The sequence below is a fragment of the Sorghum bicolor genome, chromosome 10 (genome assembly GCF_000003195.3).
Source record: "Sorghum bicolor cultivar BTx623 chromosome 10, Sorghum_bicolor_NCBIv3, whole genome shotgun sequence".
NCBI lineage: Eukaryota > Viridiplantae > Streptophyta > Magnoliopsida > Poales > Poaceae > Sorghum > Sorghum bicolor.
In genome coordinates this window covers 7292921-7314204 of record NC_012879.2, presented here as the reverse complement: position 1 = coordinate 7314204, position 21284 = coordinate 7292921, and the positions used below count along the sequence as shown (strand labels likewise).

Genomic DNA, 21284 nt, shown 5'->3' with positions numbered 1-21284 from the left:
ATACCATAAAACTGTCCACATAAGCAACCAAACACGATTCCTATGATCCAGTATGCTACACTCATTTGCAACCAAACAGACCAAGGTGCATGGTCTCATCTGGGATAGTTTGAGCCTGCACAGGCCCTCCATCCCGGGCTCCCGGCTAGCAGACCAAGGAGCAACCAATCACCCCCTATGTCTCTAGACCGAGAGCACGCTCTAGTAATCAGTCGCCCACGAGAGCACCTCATTCTAGTTCTAGAATATAGAAAAACACTGTTGCAAGGTTATCTAAAATTTGTGTTCTCTTCGTTTCTTCAGGGGAGATAAGGCACTTTTTACTTTTTTAGAAATAGTCTTAAAATTCTAAGTAGAGCAAAATAGATAAACAACCTGCTACTGCACCTAAATTTTTTTCTCGACCAGGTGCCCGTATTTCATTAAGAGGAAGGGAGTTATAAAAAACAACACAGCGTGCCTGATAGGCAGCGGCGAGTAGCCGCTTAAAACCAGCACAACAGGAAAGCAAAGAAGGAACTGAAAAACAGACCAAGAGTTTCGATTACAGGGCAGCACTCAGATGCGACCAGCGCGCAAGAGCCTCTCCAAGCGGCAGAAACCCAGCGGAGACCCAAACGTCAGCCTCGTGCAGGACATCGAACACCAAGTCGCGGAAGCTTCGAGTAACTCCATTGAACGTTCTGCCGTTCCGTTCTTTCCAGATGGACCAGGAGATGAGAAATGTCACGGCGTCGAACATCGGTCTAGAGTCCATGGGCAACGAGCCCCTTGAGCGTAGCCACCATTGAATCAAAGTGTCCTCTGTGGAAGCTTGGATTGACGCCCACCCAAGAGGCGACAGGAGGGCGAACCAGAGCTGCCTGGCCACAACGCAGCCCAAGAGAAGGTGATCTGCATCCTCAGGTTCCTGGCAGCATAAGACGCAAGCATCGTCATCCTGTAAGCCATGGCGCTTTCTCCGTTCCGCTGTCCACAATCGCCGGTGCAATGCGAGCCAAAAGAAGAATTTTACTCGCGGCAGCGCCTTAACACGCCAAAGCTCCCTAGCACCAGGCACCTCGATGGAGCCATAGAAGAACGCACGATAAGTCGAGGATGCGGAGTAGGAGCCATCGGTCGACCATTTCCAAACAAAACGGTCCGAGGCGAGAGGATTGAGCTGGACCTGACGCAGAAGCTCCCACACTCTAAGGAATTGGCATAGCACCGGCGTTGTGAGTGCGCCCACAATTCCTGATGCCCAACGGCTGTTGAGCAGCCCATCCTTGACGCTTAGCCTTTTACAGTTGCGCGACGCCGCTGCGTACAGGGCCGATGCGAAGTGGCATAGCGGTCCAACCGACGTCCAGTTATCAGTCCAGAGCTTGGTGCTCACTCCATCCCCTACGACCACTGAGATGCTGGCTGCGCTCATTGCTTGCACATGTTTATCCGCTATGGCCGGCAATGCTGCCCAGGAACGAGACGGATCGCTGCGTCGCAGCCATTCCCACCTCAGCCTGAGAGCGATTCCAAAGTAACGCATGTCGAGAACGCCAAGACCACCCAGTTGAGTTGGATGGCTGACCGTGGTCCAAGCGACTTTGCATTTTCCACCAGAGACGGTCTCAGCCCCAACCCAGAGGAAGGCACACCGCCTTTTGTCGATCTGCTGTATTGCCCATTGGGATAGACAAAGGCGATGCTCAGGTGGACTGGGATGGCGGACAGTGTCACCTTCGTTAGCAAAACCCGACCAGCCGAGGTCAGCATCCCAGCCTTCCAAGTCGGGATCCTTGCAGCAATGCTGTCGACCACCGCTAGCTCATCCGCCCTCCTTAGGCGGGTTAGCGATAACGGAATGCCCAAGTATCTGCATGGGAACGAGGCAATGACACAAGGAAACTCCTGTCGCGCCGTCTGGATCATTTCCTCAGAGCATCGGATGGGTGTGAGGGCACATTTCTCCATGTTCGTGACCAGCCCAGACGCCCCAGCAAACAGCGTCAAAATCTGTCGAAAGCATCTGAGGTCCGGAATCGTTGGCGCTAGCAGGACGACCAGATCATCCGCGTATAAAGATGCACGATGGGCGATTGTCGTCCCTGGTAGAGGTGTTAGCATCGCGTGTTGATCAGCTGCCCTGATCAGAGAATTAAGAACCTCCATGACGATGACGAAAAGCATGGGCGAGGTGGGGTCACCCTGCCTCAGTCCTCGGGTATGCGCAATTCTGCGAAGCGGCACCTTGGTGCTAGCCGTGGATAGTAGGATGGCAATCCATTCTCTCCACCGTCTGGGCAAGCCGATGAACTGCAAGATCTCCAGGAGGAAGTTCCAGGCGACCGAATCAAAGGCCTTAGCGATGTCCACCTTGAGCAGAACTGCCACAAACTTCTTAGAGTGAAGCCATCGACAAGCCAGTTGAACCGAGCGGAAGTTATCGTGTATGGAGCGGTCTTTAATAAAAGCGCTTTGATTTAGTGCCACTATGTCCTTTAGGTACGGCGCAAGCCGGCGAGCTAGGCATTTGGCGAATAGTTTGCTGAAGCTGTGAATTAGGCTTATTGGTCTGTAATCCTGTAGCCGAGTCGGTGACTGAGTTTTGCGCAGCAGAACCATCTGGGCACCATTTAGCAGGTGGAAGCTCCTGGCATCTAGCGACCAAAGGGCGTTGAAGGCATTGACGATGTCCCCCTTGATGATTTCCCATGCATCCCTGTAGAATCTGCCAGTAAACCCATCAGGCCCCGGCGCACGGTCCAGTGGCATTTCTCTGATTGTTGCCCAGATCTCAGCCTCAGAAAAGCAAACGTCAATGCCTGAAAGTTCCAGTTGCGGTAGCAGGTCTTGTAAGTGTAGTCCGTGGCTTCTGCTGAACGGTGTACCAAGAATACTGTTGTAGTAATCAAATATCAGATCTTCCTTTGCCTCCTCGGCAGAGAAACATTGTCCATCATGCTGGAAGAATGGAATGTAGCTCTTGCGCTTGCGGTGACACGCCTGCAGGTGGAAGAACTTGGTGTTCGCGTCACCCTCCTCCAGGAAACGGATCCTGGAGCGCTGACGTGCAATAGTTCGGGAGAGGGAAGCTAAGCCCAGCGACTGCCTCTTCAAACCCTTACGCAAGTCAGTTTCTTCTAACGACAGCTCCCTGGTGTCTTGTGCAGCATCGAGCTGAGCAATCAGCTCTCGGACCATGAACAGCTCCAACCGAACGCTTCCTATTTTCGTCATACTCCAGCTCTTGAGTGCTTTTGCCGTACGCCGGAGCTTGAAATCAATCGTTCTGCAAGCGTCTATGCTGTCCAGATTGCACGACCAAGCCTGTTGAACAACATCAAGAAAACCATCCATCTTCGGCCAGAAGCATTCAAACCGAAAACACGGTTTGGGCCGTAGCTGCATGTCTAACCGTAAAAGCAACGGTGCGTGGTCGGATGAGTCAGTGGATAGGGAGCGCATGTGGTGATCGGTGAACTGTTGCATCCAGAGTAGCGAGCCGAAAGCCCGGTCGATCCGTTCAAGAGTTGGATGGCGCCGCTCGTTGCTCCAGGTATACAGCCTGCCGTGCAGGTAGAGCTCTTCCAACTGAAGATCATCAATGACTCGACGAAACCTCCTCATAGAACGGATATTGAGGCGGTCATTGCTCTTATCTGCAGCCTGGTAGATCAGATTGAAGTCACCACAGAGAAGCAGTGGCGTCGGGCAGTCCGCGTGAATCTCACGCAGCTCTTCGAGGAACTCGGCTTTCAGCTCATCATCAACCGGTCCATAGACCATTGCCAACGACCAGGTCGGTTGCGCCGACACCAAGGATTGAATGTCAACGGTGACCGAAAAGCGTCGCATAATTTGACGCTGCACAGACCAGAGGTCACGACGCCAACCGATCAGGATTCCGCCCGCAACCCCCACGGATGGGAGGAACACATAATCAAAAGACGATCCCATTAAATCGCAGGCCACTGAGGGCCGAATTACATTTAGTTTTGTTTCCACCAGGCATACGACCGAGACGTGCTGTTGCAGGATAAACTCACGCACAACGTCACGTCGCGCCCGAGAGTTTAGCCCACGCACGTTCCAAATAAAGATGTTGTGCATTGTCATAATAACATCATTGATGGCGACCTTTATAAACATACTTAGGTGGCGCAAACGGGGTGCGAACCCCGCTGCTTCCTGCCAGAAAGTAACACCCCCATGGCCTCCCTCTTGGAGGGGGAGAGTGGCAGCTTGAATGCCACTTGGAACTCTTCGAAGGTCGCTGTGTCGGGATGCTCAGTCACAACATCGATGTCAAACTTTCGCATCATGATCTTGCGCGCCTGGTCCTCTAGTCGTGGTTCCTTGTGCCTGTACTTAGCCGCCAACCTAGCGCTGCGCTTAGGGATGAGTTCTTCATCTGTGCGGTTGCGGGACCTGGCCAACGTAGTGGTTCGCAGGCGCGGTGGCGACAGCAGGATCGGCTGCTCGAGCGGCTTCCTGAAGGAGTCGATGAAGGTGTCGACGTTTATCGGTTGGGCGGGAGCCTGCTCGTCCATCGGTGGCGCAGGCAGCACGACCAAAGATCCGTCCTCCTGGGCTCCCCGCGGTGAATTAGGCGCGGAACGTAAGTCTTCCGGCCCTGAGAGGTAGAGATTCACCTCCACAGGCAGCCCACGGTCGACCATGGAACCAGTGTCGTCAAAACGGTCCGGCCCGAAGCTAGGCATGGATTCCGGCCCATAGAGCGACCCAAGGTTTAGTTGTCCTGCCGGGGCGACCCAACTTTCGAACTCCAGGTCCAGAATACGACCCGAGTATCCTTGGGAGCAAAGATTGGGGGATCTCTTGTGAGGTAAGATATCAACGGTGTGTGGGCATACCTCAGGCGCTACCGGCGTATCGGGCAGGCCCTCGGACAAAGCTGCCTCCATCCGCATTGGGTCGTCCACTGTGGAGATGACAGGGTGTGGCCCGCCAATACCCTCGGCACTGCGCACAGCAAGCATGTCTGGAGAGCACGTCTCCCACGTCCGGCGGGCAGCGGGAATCTTGCTGCCAAAGATGCGACAGGGCGCGCCGCCCACAGAAGCGACCGGGCACGCGACGTCCCCCACCCGGATGACAGACTTGGCCTCCCGGGCACGGAATGCTGGGCCCCACCCATTACTCAGCCGCGGGTCTCCAGCGGCCCCCAAACGCGTGTTTCTCGGCCGACGACCACCGCCACCGCTGGGCTGCTCCCCGGGGTGGTAGCCATTGAAGTTGTTGTCCCCGCTGTCACTATCGTCGTCACGGTAGGTATCGTCTTCATCGTCATAGGACGGCGGCGGAGTATGCCAATCCTGGAATTCCACAATACGAATGTGCACAAGATAGCAAAGTGCGGGGACTTCTGTGTGGATTATCTCATGCGGTCGGAGGTATAACGGCGAACCTCCGTCGGTCGTGGTCTTCTTCCTTCTCGGGCACGGCCATGATCATCTCATCATGGATAAGATCAGGATGTGCACACCATGCTGCAACGAAGAGCTCACGCTCATCCTCAGGGTCCTGGACAGCGACTGGGCTTGCCAACTCCACACGCGCACAGGAGGATCCGAGGATCGCCTGTGCAACCTCGGCTGTATGCGCGTGCGCCGGGATCCCCTTCATTCCTACTAGGACCTTGAAACGGAACGCACCGGCGGAAGCCATGAATCGAAGCCGGAACGGCGCTCCCGCAGGCGTCGCAGAGGTGAGCACTCGCTCGAGGTCCAACACCGAGGAGAATCTCACTATGAAGTCGTCAGGTCTGGTGCGGCGCACGGACGCACGATCCTCAGTGATCCCGTAGAACTGCAGCAAGTGGTTGCGCACCATCTCCGGCGAGACGAACGGGCGGTTGCCCAGCACCAAAGCGACCAATGCCAAAGATAGTTCGTCCTCCGCCGCTTGCAGCTGCGGCGTACGAGGGACAACCACAAGCCCCCGCAGCGGCGACCTTGCGCGGGAGCGCGGGGATGCAGGCGGGGCCATCGCTCGTCGCAGAAGGGAGCGAGGTGGACCTGCTGGGCGCCTAGGCGGCTCGTCCCCGCATTGAGCCCCACCCAAGTCTTCGTCTTCATTAGATGCGGCAGGCGCCCCCACCGAGGAGCCTGCAGCTTGGCGGCCGTCGCCCGCGTCCTGAGGCTGAAGCGCCGAGGAATGCACCGCCTCCCATGCCGGCGACCCCACACGGGGTAGCGACTCCCCAGCCGCCGCGCGGGGGGTAGGTGGCAGGCACACTAGCGGCACGGAGGGGGATCTGCCAGTAGATGCCGAGCGCGCAGAGACCGTGTCCGCCGACTGAGCACGGCGAGCCCTGGCAAAGCGGCGCCGAGAGCCTCCTCCTTGGCTCGAAGGGCGCCCAGGAGAGCGACCACGTTTCCCTCGAAGGTGTCGACGCTGCCTGACCGGGAGAGGGCACTCTCTAGCTTGGTGCCCCACAGAGTCGCAGTTGAAACAGCGCGGCGGCAACCGGCAGTCTGCACGAACGTGGTCGGTGGCGAAACAGTTGAAGCACTTCCCCACCAGGTCCTGAGGCACCGGCTTCCGGGGAGAAGGGGCGCGCCGCCACCGACGACGACTCTGCACCTCGTGGAAGCCATCCGCATCTGGGGCCACGGACATGCGCGGCGGGTGCACCACGAGGGATGCTAGCCGGCGTGGAGGAGGTGACGACAGCCGGGCGTCGGCTGCAGGCGGCGCCATCCATGTCCCCCGTGGACGGCGGCGACGGCGCCTCCGAAGCCGGCGCGGCAAGAGAGAGTCCCTCCGGAGATCCGACGGGGCGTCCGAATCAGCCAGCGACCCATCTGAATCCGTGAGCTGCACCCTGTCCGCATCAAAAGGCACCGCGAGTGGGTCGAGGGAGCTTGCCTGAAGGACGGAGCGCGGGTGGGCGGCCGCTGCTAGCGGAGGGAGTCCGAACAGGGTGGATCCGGCAGTGGGGCGGGCGAAATCCTCATCCCCAGCCGCCAGAGCTTCGTGGCGGCGAGTTGGCGACCTGGGGTCCATCTCCAGGACGGCGGAATGGGTGGACGTCGGGGCCGGAATGGCCGCCGACGGTGCTGGTGGACGTCGGGGCCGGAGTGGCCACCGACGGGGTGGGTGGACGTCGGGGCCGGAGTGGCCGCCAACGGGAAGGTGGACGTCGGGGCCGGAGCGGGCGCCGGCGGAGCTCTAGCAAACTTTGCGTCGGCGTCGTTGAGAAATGATGCCTCCGACAAAATCTGGTGGTACTGCACCTAAATTTCATAAATGCTGCTAGTTTTTAGGTACACAAAAGATTTGCTGAAGCTTCCTTAATAAGCTCTAGGTTTCATATAACGGTGAAGTGCATAATACACGAACAATGTAGCCCCGGCAACGAAACAATACAGATATTTAGAACGAAGATAACGCATATACACCATTACAACTTCAGCGATAATTACTTTGAACTACAGACATGCACAAGGATAGCAGATTTGGTTAAACCAATCTCCCGTATGGGGACTATGAGACTATCCCAGTCTTTCTCTTCGTAGGAGCACTGATGTCCGCCCACTCAAGCAGATAATATCTGATGGTCCTTCCTTTAATTCAAGGCAACCTGCATGGTCAAAGAGTTCATAGTTGTAGTGCGTACCCTTTGAATTTAAGAATTCAATGGGTACAAAGAAAACCATGCATGTACTGTTTAACTTTTCATGAAAACTCCTTTCTACTTCCAAATGTAACTACTCCCATCCTATAACCAGTATTGGCTGAGAGGGTATTGAGCATGCTGTTTTTTATCGAGTAAACCCGATATGCATACTGTTTCTAGCGACAACTTCAGTATATATAATGACTCCGATCAAGTATGTAACCAACTTAAAATATGTAGCAAGGTATCAAAACTTCAAATACCTTCAGGGAGGTAACAAACAAGTGTTTCGTAATTGCTTATGCAAAGTATAAATGCTTTGGAGTACACTCACGATAACTTCAAGCATATATCAGAACCATCATCATTGTCGAGCGAGCTTCCTGAATGCAATGCAGTCATTACAGATTCAGACGACTGTCCATCTTCAGTGAGGATATTTTCTGCACCAGCACCAACCACCATTGTGCCAGCTGTTAACACCTGAGGCATCTGCTTAATTATAAAAATAAGAAAGGAATTATAAACATGCTCTTTGCTGCCAGGGGATACACTAGAAGTCTGCGCACTATATAGAGAAATATGATTTGTTACTTGTTCTTTTAGACGCCTGTTCTCATCTTCCAGCTGTGTTCCCTGCAAGAAACGGACAACAGAATTGCATCATTAAATCGTCCACTCATTTTAAATGTATTTGGTTCCATTTACGCATACACAGTGAAGGATTCACTTGTTTCAGTTAATTCCATTTGAAAAACTCAGGGAAAAAGTCACACTCTACTTCCAAACATCCCCACAAAAACCTGTTGAATTGCAGATGCTCCTCCATTTCAATGAAATATGAAGTATCAGTTCCAAATAGAAACGATTTTTGGCCCAAAAGAATATATAGATAGTTATGTGAAGGAAGATGGATTGCATGGAAGAATAGATTAATTATCATAGAAGAGCAATATTGTATATCCTTGTATAGGCAACTTTATCATACGTACGGTTTGCTGGGACTGTGAGAGCCATTACCGTGAGTTGCAATACCAATTTTATCTAATAATGGCGGCATGGCCAAGCAGCAAGGCATCGGTTTATAGAAAAAAAAGCTGGACAAGGCAACACGGAAGCCATGGGCCAGAAAGCTACGATGTTTTTTCCCCTAATAATGGAGCCCACCATCACAGTCTAATGACCGTAAAAGGGTCACTCTAGGAATAAATACATGTATTTAGATAAAAAAAGAGATTAAAAAGACACAAAATGTCATTACAGCTTATTACCAATATTTGGAGTCCTATTTCAGAGAAACCAACGTCAGAAATCCTATTTTGAAGAAACTACACGATTAGAGTCCTATAATAGTCAATTTCTCCTCATTGAGACTAGCATTAGGTAAGGCTTACAGAATTAGTACCCACCATATATGGATGGCCTACTAAGATGGACATACAAGGCCAAAGCTTTGCCAGCCAAACCAGCTAACATTCGTCATAGTTCAAAAATATTTTAAATGATAATACTACTTAGGCAAGCATCATAACAACTTTAGAAAAAAGTTGGCATACATTTGCTCGCTTTTTATGTGTGCGTCGATAGACTATGCCATCACCAGCTTCTTGGGAGTTATATCGGTTATATAGAGATGTGTAGGATTTTTTTATTTGTAACCCCTTTTTTGAAACAAATTCCAAATTTGACTCTGAATATATATATATATATATATATATATATATATATATTAAAAAAACTAACGGCCGCGCCATCATGCACGGCGCGGCATTACAACACTGCCGCGCCGTGCATGGTGGCATGGCAGGGGTGGCCACGTGGCCCACTCGTCTGGGTATAATTAATTCTCTAGAACGACCCCGCTTGTTTCAATAATTTTCACGATACATGTCGTTCATCTAAATAATTGTTTCAGCAAACACAAGGTACAATAAATACTACATACTAAGAAAGCAGTTGTTTCAAAATTAAAGACAAGATGAATATCTCCACAACGATGCGAAAAAAACGAGGAAGCTGAAAGAAGAGGAGGGAGAGAAGGGAAGGAGGCTAGGCGAAAGGTGCTGAGAGAGGGGGAGGGGTGGGAAGAGGAGGGGAAGGAGAGGGTGGCTCGGGCGGCCGAAATAGAGTGCCGCTCGCGCGCCCGAGTGCGGCCTCTTATTCGGCCCTGCCGCGCCATACATGGTAGCGCGGCAGGGCCGACACGTCAGCAGGCCAGGGTGGCCACCTCTGCCGCAGTGTTATAATGCCGCGCCGTGCATGATGGCGCGGCCAAAAGGGGTTAATTTTAAAAAAAATATTTTCAGTGTCAAATTTAGAATTTGTTTCAAAAAAGGGTTAAAAATAAAAAAAAACGCTCAGGAGGCCTCCTCTTGTCCGTCTGTGTTCAAATCATGGTCAGCTTCTAAAGGCAATGCCCAGAAGGCATCTCCATAGTGGTCAATGTGTGTTTTTTTAATAAACTGTACTATCCATTCTTAAGAGATTGGCACATGACCTACCACCCATGTCTCAACTGAATTTAATTTTACAATTTTCATAGGCCCATATATCACTGCTATATATGCATATCCTATGTAGCAAGCATCTCTCTTTTCGATCTACCTATTTTTCTACTAATTCAGTTACCAATCCTCTTTATGTGGTTCCACTAAAAATGATCAGCTTGTCCGACTAAGGTCACTTGGAAACATGGGATAATCTAAGCTGATCACCAGAGAGAGTTCGTCCGATTGAGATATCCTGGAACATGGGATAATCTAAGCTGATCACCAGAGTAGCTGGCAGGTATCTAGGCTTTGATCCAGGCTAGCCCTTATACTGGCTAGGCCATCATTTTAGGATGTTGGTTAAAATCTGAAGTTCTGAACTCGTAAAATTCAGGATGAGATTTTCCAAATAAAATATGGGGAAAAAAAAGAAAATTACGCGAGATCGTTTATTTCTTGAAACAACATTCTATCCCACGGGCCTGGGAATTGGGAAAATTTTCCAAGATTCTTGCAACTTCAATTTTGATACAAATTTCATGTAAAAATAGCATATAGATGAAATGGCAAGATCTCAGACAAGCAACTTAATTAAAATGTCATATTGTACACTGAAAGCCAATAGTTTGCTAGTACATATTATCTGATATAAAATTCACAAAAGCAATCAGGTTAAATAATCATTTCTCACCTTTTGTTGTAGTTCGCTGATTTGTTGCGTGAATAACTGGTCCTGAAGAGAGATGCATTGTATGGAAAAACAGTTATACACAAACTCAAACAAGAATCTGAAGGATGTAGAACTCCTTGATTAGTCACCGTACCTTAGTACTAAGCACTCTATGCAATCCTGCTTCAAGTTTCCTTTCCATTTGGTGCAATTCCTCGACACTCAATCCCTCAAGGTTTTCACCTCTCATCTGTCTACAGTATCGAACAGTAAAGTCATTTGTTAGCTTCAAGGGTCCCTTTTCTCTCAAACAAATATTCTTTGAATCACATGATCAATATGGAACAAAGCATAACCTAAGTCCATGAGTTGCTTCTGCAAGTTGCTCGTTCAAACCAGTGTACTTGCTCTGCTCTATCTGAAAATTTATAAGGGAAAATAGGATTACTATATGAGTAAAATCAAACATTAATTATACATATACATCCTGTTAATTCTCGTGACAGTAGTGCATGCAAACTACACTTGGAGAATAAGAAGTCCTAGACTGATTAACACTAAGATTGCAAGGAATACTGAGTACTATATGGTACTATGGAGAAAACACTTTTAGTTCACCCTTGACATATCACATTGAAGGAAAAAATGATAGCTTGATAAATTTATCACTCAGTTCCCTTCTCAGAAGATAAACATTGATTTTTCTACAGATGGTTAGATAAAAGTAAGTGTAGACACTAATATTGCTCATGATTAATTGATCAAACAGAAAAGAGTACTTTATTTGCAATCTTTATTCATTCAATGTATCTCCCCTTAGTTGAGTATGCCCAATGCTCATGTAGTCACTTACTCAAAAAAAATGCTCATGTAATCTGATCAATGATACTCTATACTAAGATCTATGAAAATTTGCATCAGCTAAGAATTGACCAAAGACGCATATGCATGATTTAATCACAAGGAACTACAAAAATGTAGTTCATACTAAATCATTTGCGCAATAAAAAAATGTAGCTGTCGTATATGCGGACCTACTAGCAGACTTCCCATACATTTCTAGCTTTTTTACATCTGTCCTTCCTGTCAAAATGCTTTACACATTAACCTACTAGTAAGAAAAGATCAAGTTAAAAAAGAAAGAAAAATATTGCTAACATAACATACATTCAAATCAATAGGAGACTGCTGATGTGATTTCCCCAGATTCTTAGAATGTGTACTGTACTTGTCAATGATATGATTCATACTGTCACAAAAGCAAAAGCAAACTGTAAATAATGAAGACATATAAAGGAAGCTTAGAATGTAAGGAGGATATGAAATTTGAAAACAGAGCAATATAGCAATGTAAGCATCTTCAGGAGTCAGCTTGAAATGCAGAAGTTTAATAGGAAACAATTCGGTTCCAGTAGGAATTGAGAAAAACATTCCATGTTGCAGCCAAGTCTAAGGTCAGCACTAAGCTAGAGGCACTTGTGGTGTCATATATATTAGTAGCCTCTGTCTAGTCTTTTAGTATTATAGTCACATACAGTGTTGGACATGGAAATGTATGGATCTAGTGACATGCCTGTATTAATTATCAAACTAAAGGTAAACATAAGCTAGAACAGCTAGAAAATAAGATTAAATCACATACCATATACCTTTTTTCACTCTAAACACAAAAGATATCTACAGTGTAAGGGGGTGGATCTCACCCACACACTTGCACCCAGAAGTAAGTTAGCAAGGCGAATGTGCAACAGAACTGAAAAAGATCGATGACCAAATTCAAACAAGCATTGTGATCTATCCCAACCAAAGAGTATTGAGGGGCTGAGCCCCATCGTGTATGTTAGATGCCAGAGATTAGCCTCATCGATCAACTCTCACAGAACAACCTAAACCCATGGTGCCCCACCACCATTGAACGTGCAGTTCTTGTAGTGTTTCTAGAATCTAGAGCCACAAGCTCCAAGGGCAACCATGAAATTGAACCCTTTTCATAGAGATTTGTGCACAGTGTACTCACTAACATGCCTGATTATGCCAGAGCCACAGTAGCAAACATCGAGGCACCTTGATCAGATGCTAGGTTTCAGAGCCCGATAGCACATACTGCATGCTTTGTAGCACATTCCATCTCATATAAAACACAAATAGATAAATTTCAAACTAAGCTTATCTTGTTAACTAAGAGCATCTCAAAGAGTCTTTCAAAAAATTTACTCTAAATCATCAGTCATTTGAGTAAAATTACTTTGTACCCTCAAATAGTTGTTCTATATCTTCTTTTTTGGACAACAATAGCTGTTCTATATCATGTGAGCAGGGCTGGTTAGAGAAAAATCTAAAATAGAAGATGACTATATTTGGTGATCCAATTAAAGAGGAGGGCATTTTTTTACTAAATTCTCTATTTCTATAAATTAAGAATGATATAAAGAGTCTCTCGGAGTATCTCTAATATTTTGTTCAATTTTCTCCTAGTCTATGTAAAATGTGAGTTCCATAGAAACAAAACATTATTGAATCAAGCAAGTGACATGTAGGCGAATGCGTCTTCTAATCTGAAGCACAAAAAATATATATTGGCGAACGCTCATAATCAAACATTCTATAGCTAAGCCGTACATATTTATATTGCTATTGCTAAGCCGTACATATTTTTATATTATAATAGCATGTTAAAATTTCGCTTGCGCACCAATAGCAAAATATATGGTAATAAGAGCTACTACCTACAACCTGATGATGGGTTAATAACCGGAGGTAGCACCAGCCACAAGCAGCAGTGTACTTGTCCAGAATAGTTTATCCCACCAGCACGAATAATCACGAAATGCTTCAGCCCGGGAATGATCAAGTCTCGTGCATGAGGCAAAACCGGCACATAAAATCACAGGTACGGCCGTGCTCCATGAGCTCTCGACCCGGGGAGCACGCCGTTTAGCTTATCAACAACCGCCACGCGCTGATCCAAGGAGTTCGATCAGCTCTATCGGCAGCGTTTTTACCGCAGGACATGCGGCGGACCAGAGAATTATCCGGACACTAGAGTGCTCTCGGAATCAACATGTAGTATATAAGTACTACGAGCTACAGCAATCTGCTATATATATATATATATATATTTATCAGCAATTCAGCACGTACACACCGTAAAAGACTAAAAGTACTCTGCGAGCTTTGCGATCGGGTCCTTGGGGGAAATACTGTAGAAAATTCCCCATTTCTATGGGACGTCAGGGAGTTTGCAGGACCAGAATCGACACAACGAAGGCTCTAGGTGTTCAAGGGGAAGCTTGATTTCAATTCCACACAACGCGTAGAAACCGATCGTACTCGAGAAAACGAATTCCCTCATAATTAAGCCAAACCCTATGAAAGAAAGGACTACGAGAGAGAAATCTGTAGGTAGCCACTAGCCAAGCTAGCACGAAACCCTAGCTAGTGCAAGGATCCGAAACACCAAGAGGCACCGTGTTGGCACTTGGTAGAAGAAGAGCCAGATCTGCAACAAATCGATCATTCCAAACGAGAAAACGCCATGGCGAGAAGTTTCGAAAAACGGCAGATGTGATCGAGGTCGGATGGGCGGCGGAGTGGAGCTGCGCGCGCAACGGTAGGCAGCCAAGCTAGTGAGAGTGCGTGCCTGGTGCTCGCGAACTGCGAGAGCTTGCCGGTGGCGGAGAAGACGACGAGCGCGACGTCGGCGTCGCAGAGCACCGCGAGCTCCTCCGCCTTCTTGAACAGCCCGCGCCGGCGCTTGGAGTAGGTCACCTGCCGCGCTGCCGCGTTCTCTATCCGCCGTATCTCCCGCCTCTCGCGCGCCATCTCTCTCTCTCCCTCGCCGCCGCCGCCCGCCGCCTACTGCTCCTCCGGCCCTCTCGTCCTACGAATGGCTTTCCAGGAGAAAACCGGCCGGTGGATGCATCTCGCGAGGAAGGAAAAGGGCCCCCAAAAACGCGAGGCTCATGGGCACGCCAGGCAGGGAGTACGAAAGCGACCCACCAATTGGTGAGAAGGGAGGAAGGAGGGACTTGACTAGGGAGGCGACAGTAATTGAAAGCGAGGCGAGGTGATGCGTCGGGGTCGGTCTTCTTTCCAATTGGCAGATGCCCCTAGCACAGTACTACTCCAAGGCAACAGGATTTTTCTTTTTCTTTTTTTTTTGGTTTGGAAATCCAAGGCAGCAGGAATTGAAAGCGAGGCCTTGTTTAGTTCCAAAAAATTTTGCAAAATCAACACTGTAGCACTTTCGTTTGTATTTGACAAAAATTGTCCAATCATGGACTAACTAGACTCAAAAGATTTGTCTCATCAATTTCGACCAAACTGTACAATTAGTTTTTATTTTTATCTATATTTAATACTCCATGCATGCGTCTAAAGATTCGATATAACGGAGAATCTGAAAAATTTTGCAAAATTGTTTGGGAACTAAACAAGGCCTCCCTTCCTATTGGCAGGCGCCCCAGCACAGCTGCACAGTAGTACAAGGCGATAAATATTTTATAAATACGTCCGGTTTAGTGCCTAAAAATTTTTAAGATTCTTTATCATATCGAATCTTACAGCATATAGTTTGCATAAAGTATTAAATATAGATAAAAAAAATTAATTACACAGATTAACTATAACTTGCGTGACGAATTTTATTCTTTAAACCTAGCTAGTTAATTTGTAGTTAGACAATAATGACTAAATACAAACAAAAATACTACCGTTTTCAAAACAAAAAATTTTTAGCAACTAAACAATAGTAAATGGATCAAGCCGAGGACACTCACTTGACCGCCGGTCGTTGTTTATGGCTCGGAAATATCGGCACGCTCCCGGCTGACACGCGGGGCCCCGTAGCGTGGAGGCGCAAGCCCAGGGGGGCCAGGGCCGAGGTTTTGAACCCTTCCTGATAAGGAACAGTAGTAGTAGTACGAGTACTCCACTGGCCGCAGCCCAGCAGACAGCAGGCACTGGCGCGCGCGTGTGGTAAACGAGAGCCGCGCGCGCGCGCCCGCCGCCGGGATTCACTGTTCCGGCATGAGCCGGGTGGCCTTTTTTTGACGCAGGCTCGTGTCCGTGTTGTCTGTCCACCTCGATCTCGGTGGGATCGGCGGCGCCGCGGCACACGGGCGGCGGGAGGGAGGGAGGCCAAGGCGGCTTTTTTCACGTCGTTGGCTCGTCGTGGGATAGCGCTGGCAAGCCTGGGCATACGGACGTGTCGGGGTTGCCGGGGCTGCCTGCTTGGCGTTGTAGCCTGGGCAACAGTTTCTTCTAGGCACGAGGGGCGAAGCGACGGGGCTGACGGGGGCCGCCGAAGGGGTCGATCACCGAACCACCGTGATATGTAGTGTTCCATCTAACCATCTACTTCTTGGGTCCCTTGCTTGCTTGGAGTACTCGAGTACACCAGTCACTGTTCGGCTTGTTGTTACCGCTGCGGCTGGCTGCATCGTCAGTCACGAGGTACTGTAGCACCGTACCAGCTACAGCAGCAGGCGCAGGAACTGCTTCGAGTGCGGGGATTTGTGTAGCGAATCGTGTCACCTTTTTTTATATATATTTCAAACAAAAAAAAAGACGTGCTGCAGCCTGTTTGCCGCTTGTTGCCCTGTTCCCCACCCACCCAGAATCTTTTCACCCATAAACACATGTACGGAGTATTATGGTCTTATTTAAGCCTTGTTGAGTTGGCAAATTTTTTGTTTCGGATATAGCACTTTTGTTTGTATTTAATAAATATTGTTTAATCATAAACTAACTAGGTTTAAAAGATTCGTTTCGCAAATTACAGTTAAACTGTGTAATTAGTTTTTGTTTTCGTCTATATATTAATGCTACATGCATGGTTGATGTGACGGAGAATCTTCAAAAATTTTGGATACTTTTTGATAACTAAACAAGGCATATATGTAGATTAAAAAAACTATTTGCACAATTTGGATGTCAATCGTGAGATGAATCTTTTAAGCCTAATTACTCATGATTACTCATAATTGCTACAGTAATCCTACATGTGCTAATGATGGATTAATTAGGTTTAATAAATTTGTCTCATAGTTTTTAGACGAGCTATGTAATTTGTTTTTTCAGAGAGAATAGTCTCTATGCTTAATCTAACTATCATATCTAAAACATTAGATATTTATAAAACCAAACGCTCCAGAATTAGTCTGAAATGTATATGAAACAACAAAAGAATATCGGTAGTTGTACCATCGAGTACAACATAATTTACAGATCCCACTACTACATTAATTTTAACAGAAGCAGGCGTTTTGGCTTTACCGAGGCGGGCAAAGCAACCGCCTCGATGCTAAGGTCACGGTTAATTAATCAGACCTTAACGGAGGCGGTTTTCTTGCCCACCTCGGTTAATAGAGTAAAAAATAATAAAAAAATTATGCCCGTCGGTGAGCCCATTTCGAAGCCCATCGGCGAGCCCGCCTACACCACGTGACCCACCGCCACCCGCATCCCCCTGCGTCGGCGAGCCGTCGGAGAGAGGAGGGAGGTGGAGCCACTAGATCCGGTCAGGGGAGGAGGAGGAGGAGCATCGCCACGACCCGCGCCCCGGCCTGATCCGTTGCCGCCGGTGTTGCTGGAGGAGGAGCGCACCACGGCCTGCGCTCGACCGGATCCAGAGTGGGCGCCGCTGCTGGGGGTCGCGCGCTCACCACGGCCCACGCTCGACCAGATCCGGAGGAGGGTCGCGCGCTGGAGGAGGGTCAGGCCGTCGTTGCTAGAGGAGGCCCCGCACGGGAGTGGGCACCGCTCTGCCTCGTCACGCACACGCCGGCGCCGCTGCTGGAGGAGGCCTCGCGCGGGATTAGGCGCCGCCCAGCCTCGCTGTGCATGCACCCCGTGCTACGGCCTTGCCAACGCCTGCCTGAGAGAGGGAGGGAGGGGAGAGGAGGAAGAGGCGCATGGGGAGTGACTGAGGGAGACGACAAAGGGAGGTTCATCACGGGGTGGGTGAGGAGGAAGCACTCGTGACTTCGTGACTCCGAGAAGGGAGTGCGGTGGGTGCGGCTGGTGAGGGGTGGGAGGGAGTGAGTGCTAGGGTTTGTCATATATATATATACTACGAAGAGTTATCGAGCCTGGTCTGGGCCTGCTGGGCCTGAGGAATATTAACTGAGATGGGCCTCTTAAGTGGACCGCCTCGGTTAATAGGGCTGTTTTTGGAGGCGGGCTCTTTTATAATAACCGTCTCTGTTAATTGTATTTTGCGAGGCGGTTTTGTGTAATCGTCTCGGTTAATAAAAAGCGAGCGCCTCGGTTAATGCCTCCATTAACTGAGGCGGTTTATATTCATGCCCGTCTCGGAATGGGTTTTGAAAAGGTCACGGTAAATATTTTTTTGTAGTAGTGTCCATTACCTCCAACCCTTACTTCATCATGTATGTCTCTTTATGACTATCGACAATAAGATCAAAGACCCAGAGTCACTATGTTCATGTGAGTGCTTAGGAGCACCCCTGCAAATAACGGCCATAAGTTGGCCTTTTGGCCTTCTTCCACTGAAATCGACACCTACAACGATAACCTCATTGTAGAAGTCAGCGAAGTCATCACATGTGACAAGATCCTATTTGAAAAACCATTTGATTTCATACTAGATTTATTTTAGCTAAATCCTAAGCAAACTAAATCTAAACTACCACACACTACTATAGGAACTGACTTTCAGTGCTAACTCATCACTGCTAGTTTCTTAAAAACCGACAATAATAGTGCCTGTTGACCCATCACTATCGGTTTATGGCTAAAACTGATAGTGGTAGGACCAACCGGCAATGGTATTCGAATCATCACTGCTGGTTCATATCACTATCAATTTTAGCCATGAACCGGCAGTGATGGTATTGGGTCATCACTGCTAGTATATGGCTTGAATCAGTAATGATATGTTGCACGGAAAATTTCATAACTTTCTCATATGATATTTGATGCAGATGAACTTTATACCAAAGTTGCAGTACTCGAAGAGATCTACAACCTTTTAGTTCAAACTTGTTTATTTAAAATCATCCGAATGTCCAATATATACCACAAGATTTTATAGAGTTAATGCTAAAAGAATTCATATGCTCTATAGTCACAGGTAAGTGTGTAGTGGTAGTTAAGAATCTCATATGGAAAAGCCACCAAAATAAAAGTTGTAGATCTAGAAAAGTTCCAACTTTATAGTTCACTACTTTTTTATTTAAATCTTTATGATGTCTCTCTATTTGATCTGCAAGATTTCACATAAGTTCGTAATAAATGAATCCATATGTTCTATAGCCATAAGTGGGTGTATAGTGATACCTAAAGATTTCGAATGGAGAAGCAATCAAATAAAAGTTGTAGATCTTAAAAAGTATGTAACTTTGTAGTTGACAAACTTTTCATTTTAAATCATCTATCTGGTGGATATTAAGTTTGATTTCTCAAATTTAAAATTCAAAATTTTCAAACAAACTTGGATGGAGAAATTCTTAAAACAAAAGTTATGCAACTTTGTAGTTGAGAACTTTTTCATTTGAAATCATATATCCAATGAAAATCACGGTTGAATTTTCACACATCTAAGATACAAATTCTTCGAATGACCTCGAATAGAGAAATAGCCGAAACTAAAGTTATAGATATTGAAAAATTATAAAACTTTATAGCTGATATTTTTTATTTGAATTCATTTAAGATACCCAATACTCATTTCAAAACTAAATTAACATAAAATGGAAAAGATGAATATCCCAAATGAATATAAATATTGAAGTGGTTAGAGGATGAACACGCAATGCTAAAGGTAGGGGGGGCTCGAGTGCCAACAGCCGTGTATTGCATGTTTTTTTGCATGAAAAATTGCATGACTTGTGACCATGTGGCTGCCCAATGGGTTCTCTCCTAATATCAAAAAAGTTTCCTATTTTTTTAGCATGTTTTGGCTAGGCCCACGAACCTTAGTAGGTAGAGCCTAAACAGAGATTCCGTTTATTTACTTATTGGAAATGCATAGGCGACCTGACTTGTCCGGTGGCACGATGCATGGTGGCGGGCAGGGATTATCGACCCAAAACAAATGTGCTTTTATTTTTTGCCTACCATGGCCCAAAAAATGTTCAAGAGTCTAGGAGGGAGTGTGCACTAGCGCAGAAATGATTTTTACCAATAGTCAAATCGGTTTTTAGGGTCAGTTAAAAAAACTGCCACTATGCCATCCACCCTAAAGATAGGCAGAGTCGGGCATAGAAAAGTACTTCTAGGACAATTCGGTTAGAGCATCTCCAAGAGATTAACCAAATCATTTTGTAAAGGTAAATATAGTTATTATTGAAGGAAAAAAACGTTCCCAACAGACTTTGTAAATGACTCTCTAAATTTAATAGCTCTCCATCTCATCTCCCTTACTCTCTACTTTTGGATAGCCTACCTCACTAGCCATTTAATACAGAGTCTGTTGGAGTACTTTAGTATTTTTTGTCAAATCTATTTTAGATAGTAGCTAAATCAGTAAATTCAGCTAGTACTTTTAGATAATCTCTTGGAGATGCTCTTAGGATAGCCACCTCTGAATATGGTATTATCGGGGCAGTTGCAATAAGAGAACCACCCTTGATAATCTATTTTCAAGTGTGGTTTCTATAAGCCAACTGTCTCGGTAAACAAATTTTTAGTAGCGGTTGTTATACTGTAGCCAGCTTTGAAAGTTATTTTCCAATAACGACTCTGGCAATGAAACCGCTTCTAAAAACACATTTTCAGAGGCTATTGGCTTAATCTAACCACCCCTAGAAATGTATTTACTAGTGTAGTTCGACTCAAACTGAAGCGTCCATAAAAATCAGTTTTAAAATTTAGAATTTAAAAATTCCCACCATATTTGAAATTGTGTTCTCACCAAATTTCAGAACTTATTGCAATTGATTCAAATTAATTTCATATATACTAGTGAACTAGTTAACTAATACAAACTTGATTTACAGAGTACTTGTAGCATACTTTAATTTAAATTACAAACTACAAATTAACATTGTGTTTCATGACAAAAAATGAATCGAAGGGTCGCTCAATCGCAGTGCAAACTTGGGATACGTCGCGTACTCTAAATTATAACCATAGAAGTAGCCGTTGTCTCATAGCACCACCGACATCAAGAACCTGCAGAAATCATTTTGAACTTCTTGAATATCCTTTTGGTCAATTGCAGTGGAAGGCGAAAATGTATGATGTTGCACAAAACAGAAGCATCAAATTTAGATTCAAATTAATAAACATATGCATATGATAAGGTTCAGCATATAAACTTACATCTTTAAGGGTTATTGTAGTACCACCCATCGGTTCTAACCCATTGCCATATAAAGTATCCACAAAGCACGCTTCTAGAAGGGAAATATGAGTGAATGGGAAAGTCTTATGGAAAGGCTAGATGAATTTAGACTAACCGAAGAAATGGATGAATTTACATGGATTTTAGATAAATCGGGTACTTACACCACTAGATCAATGTATAGAAGACTGT

The 21284-nt window shown here is 46.7% G+C and overlaps 1 protein-coding gene across 1 annotated transcript; it reads right to left on the bottom strand.

Moving 5' to 3' along the window:
- On the bottom strand, window positions 364-14784 carry LOC8080034 (MADS-box transcription factor 55). The gene is made up of 9 exons (XM_002436665.2): window positions 14424-14784; window positions 11951-12032; window positions 11140-11201; window positions 10938-11037; window positions 10805-10846; window positions 8219-8260; window positions 7959-8116; window positions 7242-7588; window positions 364-387 (listed from the first exon to the last, which is right to left on the bottom strand). Exons 1-8 carry the CDS (start codon window positions 14603-14605, stop codon window positions 7579-7581), a joined length of 678 nt encoding a protein of 225 aa, XP_002436710.1. The 5' UTR covers window positions 14606-14784; the 3' UTR covers window positions 364-387; window positions 7242-7578.

Bases quoted from the DNA above. Each gene is read 5' to 3' on its own strand.
- LOC8080034 (XM_002436665.2), bottom strand. From the start codon at position 14,605: ATGGCGCGCGAGAGGCGGGAGATACGGCGGATAGAGAACGCGGCAGCG. The intron at 11,202-11,950 runs GTATGTTATGTT...ATAAATTTTCAG, and splicing joins AGTCTCCTATTGATTTGAAT to ATAGAGCAGAGCAAGTACAC. The intron at 10,847-10,937 runs GTACGGTGACTA...ATCTCTCTTCAG, and splicing joins ATAGAGTGCTTAGTACTAAG to GACCAGTTATTCACGCAACA.